Source organism: Lontra canadensis, unplaced genomic scaffold (genome assembly GCF_010015895.1).
Source record: "Lontra canadensis isolate GAN:19392208 unplaced genomic scaffold, GSC_riverotter_1.0 scaffold61, whole genome shotgun sequence".
In the NCBI taxonomy this organism is placed as follows: domain Eukaryota; kingdom Metazoa; phylum Chordata; class Mammalia; order Carnivora; family Mustelidae; genus Lontra; species Lontra canadensis.
The window spans coordinates 1,592,354-1,616,911 of NW_022631055.1; the positions used below are offsets into that span (position 1 = coordinate 1,592,354).

General features: G+C 49.4%; 1 protein-coding gene across 4 annotated transcripts in view; it reads right to left on the bottom strand.

The window, feature by feature from the left end:
• The window catches only part of EML6 (EMAP like 6), a 270,175-nt gene that overhangs the window by 3,767 nt on the left and 241,850 nt on the right, over nucleotides 1-24,558 (bottom strand). The window contains exons 29-44 of one of the 4 annotated variants that reach the window (XM_032877762.1): nucleotides 20,451-20,465; nucleotides 19,120-19,128; nucleotides 18,155-18,233; nucleotides 15,753-15,800; nucleotides 15,534-15,663; nucleotides 14,011-14,109; nucleotides 13,353-13,373; nucleotides 12,817-12,990; nucleotides 8,426-8,634; nucleotides 7,474-7,631; nucleotides 6,731-6,845; nucleotides 4,969-5,157; nucleotides 3,390-3,562; nucleotides 2,818-2,980; nucleotides 1,201-1,304; nucleotides 336-489 (exon numbers count right to left, since the gene is read on the bottom strand). In XM_032877762.1, coding sequence (XP_032733653.1) covers nucleotides 336-489; nucleotides 1,201-1,304; nucleotides 2,818-2,980; nucleotides 3,390-3,562; nucleotides 4,969-5,157; nucleotides 6,731-6,845; nucleotides 7,474-7,631; nucleotides 8,426-8,634; nucleotides 12,817-12,990; nucleotides 13,353-13,373; nucleotides 14,011-14,109; nucleotides 15,534-15,663; nucleotides 15,753-15,800; nucleotides 18,155-18,233; nucleotides 19,120-19,128; nucleotides 20,451-20,465 — 1,840 coding nt within the window. The remainder of the gene's footprint in view (nucleotides 1-335; nucleotides 490-1,200; nucleotides 1,305-2,817; nucleotides 2,981-3,389; nucleotides 3,563-4,968; nucleotides 5,158-6,730; nucleotides 6,846-7,473; nucleotides 7,632-8,425; nucleotides 8,635-12,816; nucleotides 12,991-13,352; nucleotides 13,374-14,010; nucleotides 14,110-15,533; nucleotides 15,664-15,752; nucleotides 15,801-18,154; nucleotides 18,234-19,119; nucleotides 19,129-20,450; nucleotides 20,466-24,558) is intronic. The other 3 variants (XM_032877764.1, XM_032877765.1, XM_032877766.1) reach the window with 3 other exon arrangements.

The following is a 24,558-nucleotide window of genomic DNA, read 5'->3' on the forward strand; positions in this document are numbered from 1 at the left end:
CCCTTCCAGAATCATCTGTACTCCGGTCATTCCCATTTGGCCTGGACATCTCTGTTAACCAGCCTTTCGCCGACTGGCTTTCCCTTCCATTCTTGCCCAAGGTGGACGATTTGTACACCTTTCATCCTCCTCTCCCCACCCCCGGGCTTCCAGGCCCTCCCCTCCAGAGGGAGGTGAAACAGTTAGGGGTCACCAAATCTCTACAGGGCCGGAACAAGCTTCCTCTTGTTCTAGGTCCTAGAAGGCTGTCTCGGTGCGGCCCGCACTGCCTGTAGCCTGCAGAAGGAAAGAGCCCGGAGGCAGTGCAGGGGGGGGCGATGCCAGAGAAGACTCACAAATTTTTCTGTGCATGGAAAATCAAAGAGCTTCACTAGCCCAAAGTCATCTCCGGTGACAATGTTGAGGCCAGCATGGGTCACACAAGCGCAGTTGACATCAGCCTTGTCTGCATTTCGTGGCCAGATGCCAATGACTTCATCCCCCAGAATGCTATTTGAACAAGCAGAAGTGTGAGAGGAGACAGAGGAAAGGCTTCCGGGAGTCAAGCATCCTCTCCCAGGGATAAGAGGGAGAGAGGCCTATTTTGCGTTATTCGCTATGGTCATGTGGCTCTTCTGTCCCCTCCCCCTCTGTGCACTTACCTTCATTTTTACTGTTCTGCTCTGCTGCAGTCCCTTCCATCCCAAAAGGAAAGTTACCCCATCTTTGATTGTCTCCCTGGTCCCTCTAGTCCTTCCTGACTGGGGGCCTGCTGGGGCACCTTCAAGCCCACAGCCTGGTGGCGTCCTTTCCCTTGAACTGCCAAGGCCGCCCTCCTCAGCTTAAGTGGCCTTGCTGGCTGCCCAGTGCCTGCTGGTGACTGGAGGGCCTCCCGGTGTTGCAGGACAGAGTGAGCATCGGAGCTGGGGGGAGGCCCTGAACCAGGCAGGAGCTGGAAGACCATTTCCCATTGCACTTGCTGGGTGAGCTGGGGCCCTGGGAAGATCATGCAAAAGGAGGTACTTGGCATTTCAAAAGCCCCAGTCGGATCAAAGCACTGGCACCTAGAAGCCTTTTGCCAACAACCACCCCCCACCCTCAAAGACAAGACATCTCCATCTCTGAGCTTCTTCACATCCTGGCCATAAGCCAACTTGGAGATGGAGCCTGGCACAAGAGACACCCTTGTGACCTTCTTAAGAAGTGTTTTCCTCTAGTTACCTTGTCCAGGAGGCCCAGGTGATCTTCTCGATGACCGTGGCTTCAGTGACCTGCTTTCCCAGGGGGACCTCATGCACCTGGCGCTTGTACGCCCCTGTTGACACCTGTAAGCAGAAGGCAACCCTGTCCATCAACCATCTCTCCAGTTCAAAGTACTCCCCTTTCCCCAGGACTTTTGAACAACTTTTCAACAAATGCAAGTTCAGCCTGAGGCTGCCAAGCCCGTGGCCAGCCTGCAGCAAAATTCACATGAGCAGGAAGGACATTTTCCCATTCATTTTCTGGCCTTTTTTCCAAGTCCTAAGGCAGTGGTTCCCCAAATGTGGTTTCTGACCAGTAGTAGCATCTGGAAAGCTGTTGGAAATACATACTCCTGGGTGCTCGTACCCGACATTTGGAGAGTGGGGTCCGGCCATCTGTGTTTTAACAAAGCCTCCAGAGGATGTCTGATGCTCCAAGTTTGGGAATCCCTGTTCTGAGAAACAGGTCCTTTGGGACAGAGGGGCGAGTTTTCTCATGGACAGCAACTGACGTGGATGATTTCTAAAGCATCTAGGACCTGACCCTTTCTTCTATGGGTATAGTCTAGGGGGAGAGAACCATCTTCCAGAAAATCTGCAGTTCCTTCTACCCCTGTGGTGCTTCTAGCCTGGCCACCCTGGGTTGTTCTACTGTTCACGGAATGTGCCGAGATCTTCCCCGCCTCAGGGCCTTCATACAGATGGCCCAGAAACACGTTCCTGCCTCTCTTTGTTGGCTAACTCCTCCGCATCCCACAGACCTCAGCCTAAATATCACTTGTGTGGCAAGGAAGTGAATCTAAATTCGGCACCTGTGAAACGCTCCCACAGCACCCCATACTTTTCCTTCCCAGCACATAATCACGATTTGTAATTATACGTATATTTGGTGATCTATGTAACGCTTGTCTTCATTACGGGGCAAGCTCCAGGAGAGCGGGGAGCAGGCCCACTCTGTCCACCCGAAAGCCTAGCACAGCACCTGGTTCAGTAGATGCTCCACCGACGGATGGGTCCCCTCTCATTTCACAGCAGGTGTCCAACTCCAGGTCGGCTCCCTAACACCTAACATTTGTCCAGAGTGCTGGCTAAGACACCATTCTCTTTTCAGCTCTGAGTCCCAAAGGTGGGGCCTCTCTTCATCCCTTCCCACCCGTCTGTTCCCCCAGGAGAATGAGGAGCCTCCACTCCAGGCCCAGAGCTCAGGTCCTCAGTGTGGATGGGCCACGCTACCCCAGAGGTGGAACTGAAATGAATAGAGACAAGAAGCCACATGGGCTGGTGGGGAGAAGTGGATTAGGGCTTCTGCTGTCTGTACTTCTTACTGAAGGACGCTACTTCTTAAAACTCTAGTCCTTCAGCATTCTTAAATTCTCTAGGCCTCTGCCCTTTCCTTAATAAAGTCAGGGGAAAGTAACAGGGCAGAGGGGGTTCCTGTGGAGAGGAAGTCAGGGCACAGCCCAGCGCAGAGGCACTCAGCTACCATAAGCTGCCACCGTCGTTGCTGTTGCTGATATTATTAGTATTAGTACTACTATTACTACTATTATTATTACCATTATTGGTTGCCCCAGAGAGCAGCAGAGCTGGAACATACCTGGATGTATCTGCCATCTGCCGAAAAATCCATCTGGATGACAAAGCTTGGAATATCTTTGCAGTAGCCAATGCGATTCAGGCTTGTGCCTTGAGTGAGGTCATAGAAGTCAACTGTGTGTTCTGAAGAACCAACGGCTAAGAATCTGCTGTCTGGGCTGATTCTAGAAAAAGCAGTCCAAGAGCATGGTCAGTGAGAAGGGCTGTCTCGGCTGGTCAGGCGTGAGGTCCGCGCTGGGAGGGACCTCCCAGGTTCCCAGGCAGCGAGCTCTCCCTTCCTGACTCACAGTTACCTTCTCTGACATTCTAGGGAATTCAGCACTTTCTCTGGGTCCACTCCCATGGCAGGAAGGAAACGGATGCAGCCTTGGGTAGCAGGGCATGGCATGTGTGGTTTTTACTTGGTAAAAACTCCCATGGTAGTTAGCAAAGACATGGCTGAGGGCTCACGTGGGAGTCTCCTGTCACAGCCAGCACTGAAAGGGCCCCCCTCCCAACCGGCTCTCCAGCCCAGCCCTGCCCCTTCCAGAGTGGGAAACATCAATCTCCCTGCCAAGACCACCTGCTATGTACCTGATATCTTGGATAGCAGATTTCCGGTCTCGTTTCTTCCCCCAGACTTTGAGGCTGTTGACCAGCAAGATGACAAACTCGCCATTCTTCATGCCGATGGCCACCATCTCCCCATCAGGGCTGTAGGCCGCACACCTGGCTGCGTGGCCCAGGTTCACCTTGTTAAGCAGCTTCTGCATGGACACAGAGGAACTTGCCCTGAGCCCCCGCCGCCTGGGCTGGTCTCCCAGGGGAACCCCGCCTGCTGCGGGGCCTCTGGACCTCCCTCGGCTTCGAGAAGCCAGGCGGCCAGTATGCCTGAAGCAGAACAGCCCGGGAGACAACATGCGTCAGGGCAGCGCTGGGTGAATTCTTCCCTAAGGGGCCTGGGTGGCAGTGCTGTGGGCTCCGCAGTGCGCCGGAGCTCTGCCCGCAGGTGCCCCGTGAGCGGCCAGCGTGGTCGCCTTCGGAGCAACCGGCCCCGAGGGCTCCGACTGGCCCCCCTCCTGCTCAGGGAGGAGAGTTGGAGCTTTGGCACCTGGTGGTTCGAATCCGGAATCTGGCTGTCACTACCCGGGTGCGGCTGCGACAGTAACTCCCGCGTGTCCCCTTAGAGAGAAGGGGTACTGACACTGCTCACGCGCGGCTGTTGTGCGCACTGACCATCGCGCCCGCGAGGCGGCTGCCGAGCCGCAGGGACTGACCGACCGACCGCCGTTGTTGCTGGTAAACACAGCGAGTAATTATGACCGTTAACGTGACTAGAACGGCCATAGTCGGCTCTGGCATACCCGTTCTTTCATCCTTATACCAAAAATAGGAAATATTGACTGGCTATTTTGTGATGAGCCCAACTGTTGTTAATTTTTAGAACGTAAGAACTTGTTTTACTTATTTTTTAATTTTTAAAAATTTTTGAGAGAGAGAAAGAGACGAAGAGTGCGAGCAAGCTGGCAGGAGGGGGAGAGGCACGGGGGTGGGGGGGGGGGCAGAGAGAGAGAGAAGAGAGAGAATTCCAAGCAGAGTCCACGCCTGGCATAGAGCCCAATGTGAGGCTCAATCCGGTCTGAGCCAAAAGCAAGAGAGGGACGCTTAACCGACTGAGCTTCCCACATGCCCCTAACTACTTGTTTTAATACCAGATAAGACTTGGTAACAATAATCCCCCACCCCGACTACTCTGCTGTTTTTTTACTCAAGATGAATTTTTTAATTTTAATTTTTTCCCCAAGCTCCAAGAGGAACTTTGGTGGGATTTTGATTGACATGTTCCATTTGGGAACATCAGATGTTTCAAATCATTTTTAGTCTTCCCTTCCAGGAGAGACATATCTCTTTATTTTTAAGGTTTTGTGGACTTTCTACAAGAGAAAAGTAATTTTCAGCTTATTCCTCTACTATAGCTATGGATGGATATGCAGCTACCCATATCTGCACTGGGTGTGTATGAGTGGCCCTTTCGTTATTAGGCTTCCAAACTTAATTGCTGACCTGCTATGTCCCCCATCTCTGGCCTGACCCTGGCCAAACCTCGCCTCCCTCCAGGCTCTGGCCAGACCCACCTGCGGGCATCCGAGCCCGGGCAGAGAGGGCCCCTCACCTTGTCAGCCAGGTCCCAGATGCGGGCTGTGCCGTCATTGCTGGCGGAGATGAAGATGTCCTTGGAAGGGTGTGTGGCCAGGCCCCAGATCTCCCCTTCCATGTGTCCATCAATTAGGATGTTGGAAGCAGCATTTTTTTCACCAACTTCAATTATTTCTCCATCTTTGGTTCCTACTAAAATTTTTCCCTGTTGCAATAAAAACATTAGAAAGAAGACAAATATTGTGTGATCCCACTCCTATGAAGTACTCGTCCAATTCACAGAGAAAAGTCAATGGCGGTTGCCAAGCGCTGGGTGGAAGGGGAAAGGGGCGTGAGCAGTTCATAGGTAGAGAGTTTCAATTCTACGACATAAAGAAAAAGAACGTTCTGTGGGTGGATGGGGGTGATGGTTACCCAGCAATGGGAATGTACTTACTACCGCTGGATGGCCCACCTAAAAATGGCTAAAAGGGTAAATTGTTATGTTATCGATTACTTTGCCACAACTTAAAATGAAATAATTTTATCATCTACTCGATATCTAGTGGGTGCTCAATTGGCAGACAAATAGATGAAGATAGGTAAAAAAGAAGGACATTCTTTTAAAATACAGATTTTAAAAACTAACCTAAGAACACAATTAGAGCAAACGAGGGGACTGGCTCTGGTGGCAGTGGTACTACCAGAGGCTGGGCTGAGAGGGTTCTGTTGTTAACTCAATCGTCTATCCTTACGTCACCCCCTCACTTTTCCTGTTCCCCCTCAGCCACGGATGAGAGCATCAGCAGAGTTCTCCATCACTGGGTCTCTGCCAGGACATTCCACAGACGGCAAGCTCACTACAGAGCCAGGCAGCCAGTTTCTGCCATTGGATACCTCAGGTTCTTCCTCGTCTCTCCCTCACACTGAACAAAAACCATCTCCACATGACCTCCAGATTCTGGGCCTCGCTCTGCCTTCAGCCTCCCAGATGTCTCATTACCCTAGTGGATGACTGCCATTGATCTATTTAAAAGCAAAGCTCTCGATTCCTAATTATGGAGACTCCAAGTCATGTCTGCCCTTTTTTATGGGGAACTTCTAGAAACCAAGTTCTTGGACTTGGTTAAGATTTATTTTCAAGGACCTCAGAATTTCTTGGGGAATTAAAAAGAAAAAAGAAAAGGAGAAAAGGAACACACACATCAAGACTAAGATTCTGACTTGTCAGCTCTGGGCAAGAGTCTGGACATACATATTTAAACACAACAAAACACAACAAAAGACCACCAACAAAAAAAACCCACCCCTGTAGTTGTTTCTGATACTCAGCCCAGGTATGACTTGAAAAGCCATGGCTTTGAGTCACAGTTTGATGGCCCCTTCCTGTCCCCTTCCCGCCCATGTAATTGTGGGCATAGGCAAATTATTGACTATCTCTGTGCCTATAGTAATAATATTATCTGTAATAGCAGGAACTACCATCCAGCAAATGTGGCTATGAGGCAGGCATAAGGAAAGGCACCCTGTGTTATAATGCATGTGATCCTCACAACAACACATTGTACTAGAACAGAGGGGCTAAATAACGTACCCAAGGTCACACAGCCAGCACTACTCAGAATAGTCTGCACCTAGGTCTGTTGGATTCTGCTAAGCCAATTCCCCCCAACAGGGCAAGTCCCACCTCAGAGGTTCATTTTAAGGATTCAACAATGCAGCACGGGAAAAGTGTCCGGCTCAACTCTCACTTGGCCCCCAGGGGGACAGCTCGGGGCAGACCGGCCCAGCCCACTCACTTTGCCCCGGCACACAGAGCGCACACACTCCACCAGCTGTCCTGTCTCCAGCTGGAAGGCCCTGCAACGCTTCATCTCCTGGTCCCACAGCTTCACAGCACCTCCTTCTTTGGTCCTAAAAAGGATCAAGAGGCACTTAGCATGTTGGGCCACGTCCTAAGACTTGCCTGTGACACCCTAGACCCCCTGCCCCATCATCAAGGTCACAGCCGCTGGGGCCCAGCAGGACAGACCCTCCAGGGTGGCCTCTTTCTCGGCCCCACCGATGGGTGTTTACAACCTTTTGGACTGGCAGGTTTCCTAGAATACTTTCAAAGGCTGCTAAGGTAGAAGGAAAGAGAATTGCAGTCTAAAAAATCAAACCATGTTGTTAGATCAAACACGAAGGGAAACACTTCTCTGTTTTTCTGCTTTATTCTCGTATCTCTGTTCCCACGGGAACTTCTCTCCCCTCCTCCCCATCCTCCCATCCCCCAAAGGGCCACGGAGACGAACACCTGGTGAACAGCAAAGTCGCTTGGGTCGACCATGAAACCACCCCGCCCCGTCTCTGATCTATACTTCTGAAAGTTTTGACCTAGGGCCCTCTTGGAGGAAGGGGAGATTGATCTCCCTGCTACAGAAGAAAAGATGGGAGAATGAAAACCTGCACTCTCTCCCAGTGGAAATGGCTTCTGGCACTCTCTCCCAAGACAATAAGACAATAAGAGAAAACCAGCCGCCCCAGAGGAGTTTCAGCTTACGGCCGCTCTTTGCCACCAGTCACTATGAGTCCGTCCCGAAGGGTCGTGTACATTGTGAAGACGGGGCCTGTGTGAGCCTTGGCCACCAGCCGGATGAGGAAGTGGTCCTTCCACACGTAGACGTCTCCATTGATGGCACCCGTGAAAGTGAGGTTGTTCTGTAAACAAAGGGACACCTTCTACAACAGGACACTCATAGCAGCTCTCAAGAGGGTCCCCTCCCAGCCACCTGCTCCTTGCTTCGGGAACCCGAGCTAGAGAAACACAAACACACGCTCAAATTGACCCTCTGTGCTAAGGAAAGGCAAAAGACTCGACAGGAGATGACCATGAGGCACCTATGATAAAATCACCCAGCCCTGAAATTCACTTTCCTGAATTGCTTTGGGGCATTAGACTTCCCCATGTGCATGTCTGCACGTAAATGAACTTCCATCCTGGGCTGGATACATCCCCAGATGACTACAGAGTAAGGGGCAGGACTCCAGCCAAACTTTATGGGCTCGTGAACAAGGTACAGAACCAAGAGTTGGCTGGGTTTCAGAATGTCCCCAGGGGAGCCTGCACAGCCCACTCAAGGGGTCAGTTGGGACATGTGTGGCACAAGAAGGCTAGGGGGAATCGGGAGGCTGTCCAGGGGGGCATCGATCCCACGCCCTCTGCACCTAACCCGGGCCTGACAGGCTTGCAAGTCAGTCTGCCTCTACAATGATGAAGCTCCTGCCCGGAGTGACTGGGGCTCCTACCTTTTGGAATGAATATTTTGAGAGGAAAAATGCAGTCAGCTCACCCGGCTATACTAAAGAAAGGGAATAATGGTTGCAAGTGAGCTAATAAAGGAGAAAACGGGGAAATAGCTTTCTTGTTCTTTGTAGCTTCGTGCCTATAGGTGCCCCTATACCCATGCCCGGGGGTCAGGGTCCCCTCTCAGTAAGCTTTTGCTGGAACTCACAGCACCGAAGGCCACAGAGAGCATCGTCTGCATCTTGGCAGCCTCCATGGACCCGATGACCCCCTTCTTGTAAAGCAGGGCACTGCCTGCCAGGGTCCAGAACTTCATATGTTTGACCCCGACAGACACAAATTGGGTGTCTGAGTCGGGGCGAAATTCCACCACAAAGATGCGCTCCAGGTGACCCCCTCTGCTGGCAACCTTGGCACCTGTATGGGTGAGAGGTTCTGATGAGGGGGCGTCCTCCCACACTCTGGCCAGGCCCTGAAGCACAGCTCAGGATGGCTCTTCATCCCAGCAAGGCCCAGGGAACACTGCAGATGTTCCTTCTTCCTCAACAGCACCCTTCCAGCCTCAGCCACGGCTCTCAAGGTGGAAAAGAAAGAGTCTGGGAAATTTCCAGAGCACCAGTGCTACTAACATAATCCCCCATCCCACTCCGCCCCCACAGGCCACATCTAGGCACCCATGAACACAGCAGGAAGGGATGGCCCCAGAGTGGAAGCTTCCAGATAGGAGAAAAGGGCAAAGGGCACCCTTCATTTCCCCACCTCTGATCTCTGAACCCACCACAGGATTCCCGCCCACCGGCAGCGGGAATGTAACTGGAGACTCCCATTCCTTTAGACAGTTCTTTATTTATTCCCAAGATTCTCTGCTTTTGCGTTCTTCAAAAAAAAAAGTCCTTCTCATTCCTTTTTCTTTCATGGTTTTTGGGTTTAAAAATTCTACCTTTTATACCTAATTACTAGTTGTTTCCTCAACCCCATTTATGTGTTTGACTCATATGCGGGGCTTTAACTTTTGTCCTCAGACAGTCCGAGCTCCACCATTTATTTTTCGAGCAATTTTGGGAAAGTTATTTGAACCTCCTGGTGCCTCAGTTGGCTGTAATTTGGGGATATCCCCGTAATTTGGGGATAATAAGCGCTCCCACTTTAGAAGGTGTTGTGAGGATTAAAACTTCTGGGACAATTGAAGCCCCAAGAGCCGAGCTGGGCACAGCGACTGTTCCGGGAGCGTCGGCAGGTGCTGTGGCCACTCTCCCCGCGTCGGGTCTAGACCGGCCAGCTCGCCTCTCAGCCTCCAGCTCACACATATCTGTTTTTAACTCATCATTGCTCTTCAGCCTTTGAGTTTTTAATTTTTATTTTACATTTCTTTCCATTTTCTTCAAATTTATTCTTAATGTTTTAGTTTCAATTTCCTCTTAATTATCTCCCTTCCTATTTACTCACACGTATACGTTTTTTCTCCTCTTCACTTAACATTTTTTAAAAAAATTCCAGTACAGTTAACAGCCAATGTTCTATTAGCATCAAGGGTACAGTATACGGATACTTCTGTACATTTCTCAGGGCTCATCACGTAAGTGTACTCTTAGTTCTCTTTACCTGTTTCACTGTTTGTCACGCGGCTCTCCAGCGGAGTGGCGGTGCTGGATTCTCATGCAGCTGGGCCTGTGGCCCTCGGCCTCACCCTCTAGGAGGAGGCCCTTCCCAGGAATGGCAGGGGGAGACCCACATGGTACCGCTCAGGGCATCCGTCTCAAAAACACGTACTTCCCTACCTAGGGCTTGGAGGCTTGAGAACTCCGGTTCCCAAGGATACCATAAACTAAGTTAAAAGACAAATACCACAACGGGAGAAAACATTTGCAACACTTACAGGACAAAGACATATTGTGAGCAATCAATACAAAAACTACACGTCGTAAGAAAACACGAACAACTCTCCCTTCTCCAGCAGAAATAAGGTTTAAAGGGCTGGATTACAGCCGAAGCAATGCACCCGGGCTGCCAGGGAGATAGAGGATCATTCTCTGGAGTCGTGGGAGAAATGCTGTTTTACTTTGCACCTTCTTTTAAGCCACTGTTTGTTTTTTTCTGGTCTTACTCCACGGAGCCTTCTAATTGTGGGGACACCTGTGTCCCACCTTGCACTGGCTTCTACGTCGCTCAGAACAAGTTTCATTTAAGTATCAAGGACCTGACAATGTGCATTTTATATAATAAGCTCATTCTGTACTCAACTTTGTTTCTTAACTATACACACACACACTCCCTGAGTTCCACAAAAACAGTCCTCCAACAAATGAAGAATAAATAATATGCTCTCTAATGTTAAGAAAAACGTAGATAAACCGCCCTCAAAACTGTATCATCTGTAAACAGGACTTGAAGTGAAGGAAAAACCACACACAATCGGCTCAGAAGAGCTGGTGGTTGGTGACACATGAGATATTCTTACTGCTCAGAGCCCTTCTGCAGACACCCAAGCGCCGGCTCCAACAAAGACATGGGAGAAAGTTCCCCAAGAGAAGGCTTCTCTTGATCATGTTTAAATGCTTATTTCAAAGTCCTGGCTCTCCGGGTCCCCCATCTGGAGGTCAGAAGGCACCCCAGGTGAGCAAGAGTCTGGGCTGGGGCAGGGCCGGAGCAGGGGCAGCCCAGAGGGACAGATGGCAGAAGGGAGGAGAGTGGGCCTGAACTGAAAAACCAGCCCGTGTGCGACGGGGGGCGGGGGCTGACGGGATGACTCTCTTCCAAGGAACTAGGCACAGGCTTGGTCTTGGCCGCTGCAGACGGCAGAATTCCTGCCATAGAAGAAAGGCATAATCAAGCATCTTAGGCCCTCGCAAGAAAGGGATTTGTAACAGATTTCCGGCAGTGGGTAGGCTGCCTTGGGAAGTGGCGTGGGCCATCTGCCTGCAGGTATTCGGCTGAGGATGGGGGTCGGCCTGTCAGGAGGGCACCTGCAGGGACGACTCCACGCGGGGGATCCGGACTGGTCCTTCCAATGCTACGAGGCCACGAGTCTATTGTTTAAGACCCTCAATGTCTCATTGGGGGCTGAGGCTATTTAAGAACAACTTGACATGACAGGAAATGAAGCTGCATCCCCAAAACATAGATTATGGGGCCATTTGGACACAATGCACTGAGGAACAAGAAAATGAGAGAGGATGGGATAAGATGAACGAGTCTCATCATAAAAGTCTGCAGCCATCAAAAGAAATGAAGCCTGGCCATTTGCAATGACGTGGATGGAACCAGAGGGTATCATGCTGAGTGAAATAAGTCAATCAGAGAAAGACAATTATGATATGATCTTCCTGATATGAAGAATTTGAGAGGCAGAGTTGGGGGTTTGGAGGGCAGGGAAGGAAAAAATGAAACAAGATGGGATCAGGAGGGACACAAACCGTAAGAGACTCTTAATCTCACAAAACAAGCTGAGGGTTGCCAGGGGGAGCGGAGGTTGGAGAGGGTGGTTGGGTTATCAACATTGGGGAGGGTACGTGATATGGTGAGTGCCGTGAAGTGTGTAAGCCTGATGATTGACAGACCTGTACCCCTGTGGCAAATAATATGTTACACGTTAATGAAAAAAAAAGAAATAATGCAGAGAGATTCCATGTATCCTTTGCAAGTTTACCACCATGGTGGCATTTTTGAAAAACTACACAATGTCACAATCAGGATGTTGGCATTGATATAATAAAGACAGAGAACAATTCTATCAATTAAAAAAAATTAAAAAATAAAAGTCTGCAGGCTCCCAACCTCTTTTTCTCACATGGGGGCTCAGGAGGGATTGGAACTTAGCTCCCAGCTCTTTCTAGCTCCCTCCATGGGGAGGTGCTGAGATAATGAGCCTCTAGAAGCCCTGAATTGGAGAAGTGCCACCTCTGTGCGTGCCTGGCTCAGCGTGCCCCAGATACAGGCTGCCCGGCTGGAGACAGACCTCATTAATGTCCTAGCTAATTGGATCTGTTCTGCCAACCTGAGAATACAATCGAAAGATTGCACATCTTTGATTCTAACATGAACATAAATTTAGTAGTAGCCTGTGTGTATGTGCGTGCGTGTGCTGGGGAAAGGCAAGAAAGCAATCCTGTTACATTAAATGTAAACCTTGATTATAAGGTGAATCCCCATTTCAAAAGAGTTAGAAATGCAAAAAAAAAAAAAAAAAAAAAAGTGTTCTCTGAGCCCACAGTGGTAAAATCCTGTCCCAGTTCCCGTAATAAGGCAACCAGGGTGACAAGGCTGCAGTGGGATCTAGAGGTCATGGAGGGAATGTCAAGGACATGGACATTTCGGTGGGAAGGGAATTAGGACCGAGATGGAGGTGGCCACGGTCTTCCGCCTGGGGAGGAAGGCTGCCAGAAGAGAGTACCCATAGAGCCTTCCTCGACTGGCCAGGACTGCCCTGGCCCTGGGGCCCAGGGGTCTGACAGGGAGTTTCTCCGGGATCTAGAGACCCTGGTTTCCGCCACCCCAGCAGCAGTGCCCACGGTGGGCTTCAGAGTGAGGCCCGTGGAGGTTTGAGCCCCACACACACCACAAGCAGGCCTCCCCAACAGACAGACGGCCTAGCTCCTTTACCTTCTTGCCAACGCCAGACGGTGATGGTGTGCTCGGGGTCCACTCCCACTGACACCAGGAGCTTCCCGGTGGCACTGAAGTTGATATAATTCACCCCTTTGGAGTGGAAGCACCGCAGCATCGAGAGGGTGTGCTTGGTCATGGCGTCCCAGATATGGATTGAAGGCGTCGTCCCTGAATGTGCGAGGCATGACACAGAACTGAGGCTGGAGAGCAGGGGGCTGGGGCCACGCTGAGGTTCACCCCCAAAGCCTTTTGAAGACCGGTCTTTGGGGTGTTATGGTTACTGGGCCTCACAGACCTACAGCCTGACCTGGCCAGCAGTGAGAGACGAGACACAGCTGCTGTGCTTTTAGAGCTGGGGGCCTAGGGGGCATCTGTGTCCAGCACACACAGTTGTGGAGGGGTTCATACAGAGGAAACTGGTGAGCTCAGCGATCTGTATCTGTGGTTTTGCCAGATACAATCAGCAAACGCGACAAAGTGACATGATTTCTCTGTGCAGATTCCAACGACTCACGGGGGAGCAGCCTTACCTGGGGTCTCGGTCTTATCAACTGCGTTGGGTGGACAATGGCAATGAGGAAGCGTCAAGGGAAGACAACAGCTAAGGTGAGTCACGTTTCTAATAGTGAGGCACTTAACAGCAGCATCGGGAAGCTCCACATTAAACTTAAAAATGGACATGAGTTCAATGAATACAAGCAGAAGGAGGTGTTTGTAAAAACTGCCTTCGAAACGACAAAGTTAAAAACAACAACTGCAATACGCACACACAACACAACTTCTCACAAATGTGAATCAGTTCACATTTGTCCTTGGCAGTTTCCCAGGGTCCAAAAGAGCCAGGCACACAGACTGCAAGCCGCCCTTGCTGAGCACAGTCCCAGGCTGCAGAGGGGGTGCTCTTTATCTCACCTCTTGGCATCTGAAAAATTGCCCCAAGTCCACAAGGATGCGGGCACCCGTTTATTTGGATTATCAGGCTCTGGTCTGACTTTATGATCCCTCAGAATCACTAATCACTGGATATTTCAACCCACATGACACAAATATTCAGGGCTCCCAAGATAACAGCAACGTCGACAATGGGTAGGTGTCAGCAACCCGTCCGCTCCCTTTCCAGATAACTGCCCATCAAGCAGGGTCTCTGCTCGGCTGCGGGAAAGCTCGGCAGCTGCAGGACTCTCCTACCTATCTGGCTGGTGGCCACCACGTTCCTGTACTTGGGGTGCTGGTTCACTGTGAGGCAGAGGATGTCGTCCGTGTGCTCCAGGTAGAAGCTCTGGCTCCCTAGGGGCAGACACAGGAGGGTAAGTGGGGATACAGACCTCTCAGGGCAACCTCAAAACATTGTGTAGGCCTGCAAATGCCTTGTAAAAGTGAGCGACAAAGGCCCCAAGTTGTTGATTTTAGAATCCTGCCTGGGGAGCTGGAAGACCATTTTCACATTTACATATTCTATTCCAGGCCGGGCAGAAGAGCTGGGGTCTATTCTCTAGCACCTGCCGGCTCCCCTGCAACCCTTCCCACTATCTGTGGGGGTCTGGAGCTCAGTCCAAGCACAAGGCTTCCAGGGTCCAAAATGGTAACAGAGATACTACCTAACTGAGCAAAATGGCACCACTTACTCATCTGAAAGGAAGGCTATGGAATAGGAAAATACTTAGGGACTCTTTTCCAAATCCTCCTTTCTCAAATGGCACAGGTGAGGTCTTTACCTCTCATGCCCTCACTCAACGTATGTCACAGGAGGTAGAAGAAAGAACAAGAAGTATGTCCTCATCGATTGACTGTGGCAAATGGGTTTGCCCACTTCCAAGGTGGCCACTGTAAATCCATCCAAAGGCCCAAGAACTAAGAGATAAATGGCGGCACCAGTAGGCAAAGGAATAGCACATTGCTACAAAAATGATAATATGTGGCTACACAAAAAAGAGAAAACATATAGGAAATTTCAAGGCCCTCCTCCCCACAAAAGACAAATCATTATGTGCTCAGAGACTTTGTCTAAAAAATGTATGACAAACAAGTACACAGATTTGGGAAGGAACATAAACATTTGAAAAAAGAAAGGGGGTCTGTTTTAAGATACGAAGCAAATAAGGCAAGATCTGAACACATTTAAATCCGATGGCAAATTAATGGGTGCCAAATTAATTTCTGAATACTTTTTTTTGGCTTGTGGTATTTCTTTTTCAACGATTTGTTTAACCTGAGTCATCCTACAGTGAAGGGACATTTGGGGTGTTTTGCTAATGCTCTAAGAGTTCTCTTTCTTCTGGCTAACCAGTCAAAGCAAGCCAAACTTAAAAACCAAAGCTGCTAAAAACACTTGGTCACTGTGAAAAATTAATGAGCAAAGTTCCCCTGGGCTTTGTTCTTGGTAACTGCCTGCAAGGAATTTCTCCACTCCCCACACCCTCTTTCTGGCTCCTGTCCATCCCTCCCAGCCTCTGAGCAGCTGATGGAAACGTGGACACCTCCCTCCAAGGGCTGACAGCAGGGTGTTGTTAGAAAGGAAGAGGGGTTTGACCTTTGAACGTGGCCCTCCACACTTTCTAGGACCAAGGAATTCCAGTCAGAAATTAAGAGGACAGATTCCCACAGGCAGAGATCGCACCAGCTTCTGGGCATCTCAAGAGAGGGGGAGGCAGGCAGGCAGGCGGGAAGCAGAGCCTCACAGGCCCTCACAGGGAACCCCGGGGCTGCGTTACCCGTGGAGAGGTTCTGCAGCACGCCGGCCGCCGCCGTGTGGAAGATGATGTCCGCGCCGTCATTCAGGTAATGCAGGTTGTTGCGACAGTCGAATCCCCTGTAGCCAAACACGTGGTCGAGAGCCAGCTCCTACATTCCCACACACAGATGACAGCGGCCCTCAGAGGGAGCAGGAGCAGGGCCACAGGCCCACGCTCCGGGGGCAGCCAGTCCCTTACCTCATGGGAACTGCATGGCTGGTTAGACAGCCAACTCTGGCTTCTGGTCTAGTGAAAGAGAAAATGCAGCCCTTTCTTTAGTTCCCTGAAAGGCTAGGGGGACAAGGCTCACATATAGAGTTACAGGGAGTTTTCTGAATAGGCTAGATAAGCTTCCAGGCTCTCCAGGTGAGTCCAGGCTTACTGATTTGATGCCCTACAAAGGTCCCCTGGAAGTTTTGTGTCTGTGCCTTGGCAGGCACTCTTTGTTGTGGGGGGGCGGCACAGAATGGTGGCCCAGGGGGTTGCTTTGATTCCCACAAACACCACAGGGCCTGGCAGAGCAGAATATCCAGGCAAATGCCATGCTCCTTCTGTTGCCTGGTGCTTGCCCTACAAGGTTTCTACATCATTTGCATTTTTTTTCAACAACCAGATACTGTTCTGGGTTTATAGTCTTTTTCTTCTTTTCATCTTGTCTTCCGTGACAAAGAGCAGCGGCTGATTAAGATCACATTAGTTATTAATGCAATTTGATGTGTACACGTACTGTTAGCAGCTCTTCTGTGCCAGGCGTGGTGCTGGGGAGGTGGGACACAAGAGTAAGAAGCTGTGGGTCCCTTTATCTACGTCCCCTGATTCTAGGTTCCCCGACCTCTCTGTCTAAAGCTCATCAGTTGCAAACATCGGATTATTTGTCCTAAAATACCATAAACCCTCCTTACTCCAGAACATTCACTGACTTTCACTGCCTGTGGGATGAAGCTCGAATTCCTAAGCTGGCATAGTTACCCCCATTCACACAAGCCCTGTGCCCCTTGGTCCAGATGAATTTCTATTTAGCCCACTTATCATGAGCTTTCCTATCTTTATGATTTTGCTTTTTGAAATCTCTCTTGCCTAGAGAGCCCTTCTCTTCCTTTCTTCTCAGCCTCCTCCCACCCAATGTGTCCCCCAGAAGCTGCAGGTGTGGCATGTGACCCCTCATCCTGGTGGACATTGAGTCAAACAGGGCTAGTCAGATTGTTTCTCCTGGGAATTTAGAATTGAGGACACTGGTAGGCTTGGCTGTCTAAGTGAGGAGATACAAGCTCAGGGGCTTGGTCATACCCATCATCTACCAAAATAGTTCAAGAAGTCTGCAGAAAAAGGGAAGGATGCATCAGACATACAGGGCCCTGACAGGCAGGAAGAAGCACCATTTTGGTTTATGGTGGCTTCTCAGCTTCCGGATGCTGTCTTTTCCTAAAGCTCAGCTGCATCTTCTGACCTGTGCTCTGTTCCATGATAAATCCCTCCAATTAGTTCTCCTTTTCCAATAAAAAACAATTTAAGATGGATTCTTCTGTCCTTAGTGAGTTCACAGTGTGCTAGGAGGGAGAGATGAGTGAGAAATAATGGTGATAGCATGTGTGACAAGGGCTGTGGATAAGGGGCGTGTGTGTGAGGAGTGTAGGAGGGTTTAGGATGAGGAGAATTAGGAAGATCGCACATAGGACATGCCAGAGAAGAGCTTGGAGGTCCAAGGTGTGGGGAGGGGAGAAGAGGCGCCTTCTAAAACACAGGAGCCTGAGGGTCACCCCAGTGTTAGAGAACATTAAGTAACAGGTTTGGGGGCTGGAGATTTGAAGTATGGTGGCAAATCACAGGTACTGAAGCTGGAAGAGGGTCCTGGTTGAGGTTTTGAAACCACACACTTGAATCCCCCAGGGAAGTATGGGAAACTTCTGGGTCTTAAAGCTGTTGCATTTTAGAGTGTGAACGCTGTGGGCACCAAGACATGTGTCAGAAAGGGAGGGGACTCTGAAGGCAGAAACAACAGCTAGGAGGCTCCTCTTAGAAAAGAGCAGGTCCACAGAGTGGCAATCCTCAAGTAGAAACAACCAAGTTCAAATCTCTGCTTCCTGGCTTGGAGAACTTGGGCATGGGGCCTAATCAGTCACTTAACTTCTGGGCGCTGGTGTTCTCATCTGTAAAATGGAAACAATAGTGCTACCTTCCTCCCAGGTAGGAGACGTGCATGAAATACGTCTCGGGAAGTACGTACACAGCGCCCGGCTCACTGCGAGAGCTCACACATCAGAGACGCGAATAAGCCCCCTCTTCCCCTTTGTGTCTCTTCTCCCTGAGGGGGACTAGGTCTGATGTAAGGGAGTCAGTTTCGAAGGACATGGGACATTTGCAAGTTAGTACTGACAAGACCTGGTGACAGGGCTGAAGAAACATGACCCAGTGGGTGAGAGTCCCTGGGATCAGGACCACAGTGCCATGCAGGAGGGAGAGAGGACAAGAGCAACCCAGCAGGTCCATTCAGGTTTACTAGAAGGTAAACGCAGATGGGCCTGCGCAGATGGTTGATGTCCACCAGGCAGGCCTTACAACACTGATATCAGATTAAAAACAAAATAGTTTAACCTCCTTACCTCAACCAGTTTCTTTTTTTTGGTGATATTGTTCTTCTGGAGTTTCTCAGGCTGGGGAGCTGCTCTGCTAACGGGCGGTCTGGAACAGAGAGTAACAACAAAACAAGACAAAACAACCCCAAAACATGGTGTTGAACAAAAGGCAGCAAGGCTGCCCCTCTAGTGAGCTCAGCTAAGGCCAGTGCCAGGGTCCCCTCCCCCTTCCCCCACTCAGCAGACCCTCCACCTGGGTTTGTTGTGTCCTGCTCCCTCCTTTGCTCCCCGAGAAATGGTAGATTCTGACATTTGGGGTCCCACACAATGGGGCCTGGATTTAAAGGCACTGGGGTGGGCTTCCCCACACCTAAAGCATCGTGGTCTGAAATTAGGCTTTCTACCTCCAGGGAGCCAAGAAGAGCACAGGAGCCAGAGGGGCTGATTTTCAAATGAAAGAGAAGCCTAAGAACGAAAAGGAAGAGGTTGTGCTTCCTGAACCCCCCGGCCATTCTCCAGGCAGGGATGCACCTACGTTGTTCAGAATTAGGTGGTCAGAGATCATGGCCTGGTGTGAGGTGGGACTCACAGGTCAGGTTTGGGAAAGGGCCCAGATGGCCGAGTGCCCAGGTCATTCTCGATACATAAAAGGGCAAGTGAGAAGTACAGGGGTAGAAGGCAGAAAGAACCCCCACTTGGCCCTCTACCTCCGGGTTATGGTTTACCTTAAACTGCTACCATCATCCCGAAGTTTGCCTTCCCCCCCTCCCTCAGTTATGGCTCTGAACCTCCAAATTTAGTGAAGAGATTTTATAACGGGTAGGCTCTCCACTCTTATGCAAGCAGACCAACATTTTGTAATGTGGGGTTCCCTTAAATCAGACTTTTTGGGGTGAGAAAATGGGGTGAGGGGAGAAGCCTGTCCCAGCTCCCGCCACAGGTTCCAAATCTACCAGTTACTGCTCATGGGCTACGCAAAGAGAAAGGATTACCTTGATCCCCTTGGAAGCAGCAAACAAAGCCAAGTGAGAAACTTAGTACAGTTTAGAGCCGCATTAGCAATCGCCTCATTCATGCACAAGCATTATCTGAGTGAACAGACATTCCCGTGTGGCACAAACCATGCTTCCCGGGCATGCCAGCAAAAACTAAAACAGAAATGAAAGAGTGCACCAGTCTACAAATTCAGAAAGCTCATACCCTGGCGTCTCTGGGCAAACTCTGCACTAAAGCGCCTACAGAATAGGGAGAAAAAAGGAAGCCTTGTCAATGCTTCCCGCACACTCTCTGTGACTTTGCGAATGCGCCCGGGGACTCTGCTTGGGTGAGAGTGTGCTGGGGGGAAACTTGTGCTCAGAAACACAATCACATCCCTCTGGATGTCGCGGGGAGTTGTGCACAAAGGACGCTTTGTTTCCGAATCGAGTTCGACTCATAATTTAGCCTAATAATTCCCAGGGTTTCTTGGTAGGGCCGCTTGCCTGCTGGAACAGCTTGCATTTTTGTGCTGGGGCAAAACAAGTTACCTTTATTTTCTGAGAAACTCTTCAATCAAAACAGGTTATGTAATCATAAGTGATAATTGGACCAAATGGTATTATTATCTGCGCTGAAGAATAGGGAGCGAGCACATCGCTGCAAACGACACCCCCGGCTGATGTCATTTGCTGCCAAATTGAGCAAAATGGGGAGGCTGGGGGCACGCCAGTTCTCGCAATTAGACACTTCCTTCACATTAATTATCACTTCCCAGGACATCTGCTCTTTCTTCTGTTTTAGTGGGACTTTCAAATGAAATCCGTGGGTTTCTTCTTTCACCTAAGAATGTTCAAGTGTGTGACAGAAGCAAGCCGAGGTCTGAGATGGGAGCAGGAGGACGCTGGGGCTGCAGCGGGGTTCAAAGGCAGAACTTGTGATTGAACGCAGGGCTCGTTTTTGGGGTACACACAGGTTGTATAATATGCTCCATATTATACAGTGTGTACGGAGTAGGCATACAAGCACAGACACTGCGCATTTATATATACACGAACTTGTATATATATATAACATAGAGGCAATCCGATGCTGTTTTTCACCTTGACTTTCAGTTAAAAACTGAAAAGTAAAGCAATCTCAGAATGTTTCTTTCTCATTTCACAAGCATATGGTTATAGCTGTATTGCTTCACAACTGAAGATGAGAGGGGCAAAAGGAAGAAACCTGGTGGCAAATTTAGCGGATTGTAAGTATAGACCCTTGGCGGCTGTGTATTCTGCATGAACGCTTAGTACTGGATGCTCATCGAACACCTGGGCTTTTCCAGAGTGCTGCGAATACTTACTTGACAATTCCCTGCCTCCAAAGGAAAGCAAGTTAAAACACAATACAAGCATTAAAGGCTTCTTTCCAGGCATCTATAAACAGTGTTCGTAACATCAGACGTGGGAGGAACTGCCAAAAATCTCAAACGCAGCCAAAGGCTGGAGGTTTGGCATTCTTCAGCAGATCTAAATCCTTCCAGATTCAGATTCCATTGGAAATGTGACTCTGAAAAGCTTTGCTGAGGTGGGAAAGAGTAGGGTGCATGAGAACATTCACTCACTTTTCAGTCCAATAAACTCTTTATAGCTGGTTGTCCCAGCTGGCGCTCAGGACGGGAGAGCCAGGAAGGGAGTGAGAACAGAGAGGAGACACGGGGAGGGGAAGAGCCTGTGGGGAGGGGGGCAGGTGGTGGGATCCCAGAGGGGTGGAGAAGAGACACAAAGGGGCCTCTGGGGGCAAGTGGAACTTTGAAGTCACTCAGAGAACTGAAGAAGAGTTTCCACTGGGCAAGAAACTTGAGGGAGACTGACAAAAGAGCAAACAAATTAATCAGGAGAGAGGACGATGGACAGGCTCGAGCTCTGAGAGAGCAGAAGAGAAGCTTTGTTGAGGAAGAGAGAGCACAGGCAAGAAGCCAAGGGGAGGCCTGTGGCCTCGAGACCTGACTGGGTGTTAAGTATTGAGGCAGCAATGTTCTTGTTCGGCCCTGGGGGTGCAGGCTGCAACCCCCACCCATGCCAATGGGTAGTCCCTACGCACGGGCCCGTGACCTCCGTGGAAATGGCACATTTGGGCAGCAAAGGACCATGAGAAGGTCAATCAGTGCTGCAATCCTGTCGTCTGGTAGCTTGGCTGCCAAAGAGAAAGCGTAGGCTCACTTGGAGACGTGTGAGATCTTCCTGACACAAGATCTCACCCCACGGAGAGCCCCCCAGAGGTGGCTGGGGCAGTGTTTGCCCCTCCCTGCCTCCTCCACCACCGGGTGCTGCTAGAGCAGAGCATATGGTGACCTGAGGTGTGCAGGAGAGGGCTCCAAACCAAGGCTCTCAGGGAGGCGTCTGAAATGACAGAAGACGTGAGGAAAATCAGTCACACACAACCCCCTCCCGCCCCGGATGAGCACAACATGACAGCCAACTGGGGAGTGATGCTCAGAAAGCCGGGAAGAAACAAAGTTGTTGCAAACAGCTGCTATAAAGAGAGGTGTGGGTGTGGAGAAAAATCAGCTACATTTAGCCAAGTAATGCAAGTTTGGAATTGTTTTCAGTGTTGTTAACCAGACAATGTTCAAAGGGTCCTTGGAGGAACATAGCTTTCTTCGGATTCCAAGATGTGCCATAAAATGGTCCAAGAGTTTTTGAAATGTCTTGGGAAACTAAGCTACTTTTGGTCCTTTTTGGTGGGAACCAGCAGATGATCTGCACTCTGTTCAGCATCGTCCTCCAATGAGATCTATCAGTCCACGCGTGGCCTTCAGGTACTCACGCTAAATTGTGTTTGCACCTATGCATTTTTCTGGGAGAAATGAGGCATGTCTTTAACATATTTTCAAAGACATATGCGATTTGAGAGAGAGAGAGAGAGAGAGAGAGATTAAGAACCACGCTTTCAGATAAATCCAGGTTGAGGAAAATTCTACAAAGCCATGGGAGAGCTCCATTATCAAAATAAAAGGAGCTGGATTCTGTTAAATATATTCCACTGTCTTCCAGAACCACCTGTAGAGCTGCTCAGTGGTGACCTGGAGTGGAAGGGAAAGAGTCTGACAGGAGAATTATGGGATGCCCTGAGGGAAGCCGGCCAACTTCAAAATGCTTTGGACTGAAGACTATAACACAGCTCCTCCTCCCCTACCTTTTTTTTTTTTTTTTTTTTTAAACAAAAGTGGGGATATAATCCCAGACTTGGCCACTTTAAGTGAATCCCAATTTATATGGGTGAAAAATGGAGGACATAAAGACTAGAAAGGAGGGAACTGTGAGTAAAGTGGGCAAACTACTGAAGAGGCCACTCCCACAATCCAAGGGAAGGATGATGAAGACCTAGACTAAAGTGGTGGTTGCGGAGAAGGAAACAAGGGGAAGTTTAAAGAAATACTGGCAAAGTAGACTTCAAGAACTTTTTAAGTGTTTAGTCTAGGGGTTGAAGGAGGAAGAACAATTCAAGTGGAACACCAGTTTTCTGCCTGGGCACCTGGGTGGATGGTGGTATCAAGGACTGAGCCAAGAGAAGAAGAGTCAGACAAAAGATGATGAGCTCCCCTGTGGCATGTTAAACTTTGGACATCTGTGGGCCGGAATTTCAAAAGAGAGGTGGGACTCAGAGATCCCTCAGCCAATCGGTGGAATACATGAGATTATCAGGAAGAGAGTGGGAAGCCTGAGGACCAACAGCATGTAAAAGGCTAGAAGTGGGGGCCAGACGTGGGACACCGAGAAGAAATGATTGAAGAGGTAGGAGGAGAGCCAGGAAAGATGGTTTCTAAAAAGTAAATGAGAGAAGAATGGCTATAACTTCACTATCCAACATAGTATCCACTGGAGACATGCATCGCATCCAAATTAAGACATGCTATAACCATAAAATAAACACCAGGTTTTGAAGACCTAGTAAAAATAATTTTTAAAAAGAAAATAAAATGACTCATTAATAATTTTCACGATTACATGTGGAATGATATTTTTAATATACTGGGTTAAATAAAATACATTATTAAAATTAGTTTCACCACCTCTTCTAACTTTTTAAATGTGATTAGTAAAAAAAAAAAAAAATCACCTATGTGGCTTGCATTGTATTTCTACCACACAACGCTACTCTAGAAAAAAACATGTTCTTCCTTTTAACAAGACAAAGAGGTCTGGGAATCTGAAAGTCACCATATTAGTAGAATGGCAGGGACAGAAGGCTGACTGGTAGAATGGGCTAGAGAGTGAAGGAGAGATTTGGTAAAGCCTGGATGAGAAGAGGGAAGGGGAAGGAAGGTAGGGGCAGGGACATGTATGTAAGTGTCTAAGATCAGTCAGAAGATTTACTTATTTCCCAAACAGAGTTTGGTGGGGAGACTAGAATGTACTTCTTGGCTGAGGACATGGATCTAGTTTGGGGGGAGTGGCATAAGAGATACAGGAGAGAAAGGCGGTGATCAGGGAGCACGGATGGCCGGGAGGCTGAGGTCTAAGCACAGCTGAGGGACGAACCTTGAATAGGAAGAGGAACGTCATCCTTCTGAGAAGAAAGGAAGTGAACGGTTTACGTGGGGTGAAGGATGGGAAGCGAAACAGAGGAGAGAAAAAGAAGTGCCAAGATGGAGTTTATGCCCAGTAGCTTCTGTTTTCTCCATGAAGTAGGGTAGAAAAGCCATGTACCAAGAATGGAGGGTGTGGGCCGAAGAATGAGTAAGGGTCAGAATTGTCTTTGACTGTGGAGTGGCTGGCAGAGGGAGCCAACCGAAGACAAGACTGAACATGAAGGAGCAGTGGAGAGGGCTTCAGTGGCCCTGGCTACATGAACTCTGGTGAGGGCAATCTGAGCTAGTGTGATTTTCTAGTCAGAAGAATGGAGGTATGTGCTGTAGGGGATACAGGAGTGAAGAACCAGGAAGCTGGAAGAGGGGTATTCAGGCAGACAAAACAATGAAGCCAGGAAGAGCTGATGAACCTAGAAAAAATGGAGGTATTAAGGCATCTAGGATGCTTTAATGAAGATTAAGGTCAGGATTACTGGGAATGAGAAATCTAGAGGGGAGAGGTTTAAGTCACTGATGGAGAGGGGAGCTACTAGTGATTCCGTACCCTACGTCTGGCAAGAGCTGAGGTTAGTCAGTGGACTGTCAGTGGAACTCCTCTGAGACAGGAAGCTGGTAACTGACAAGGACAGGAAAGGGGAAAAGATGGCAGAGTATGACGGAAACTTCAAAGGAGGGGGTGGGGCTGGTTAAAGAGTGAGCCAATATGCTTTACAAACACCTACAAAACACCAGACCCCCCATACTTTACAGTCAGGGATGCTGTTTCAAGGGGCACGCATCATGCACTCCAATAACTGCTTCTGTGAACACCTCCCCAGGTGCCACATCACAACCACACACCAACAGAAAAAGGGAGGGTAACAAGCCTGGTAGTGCC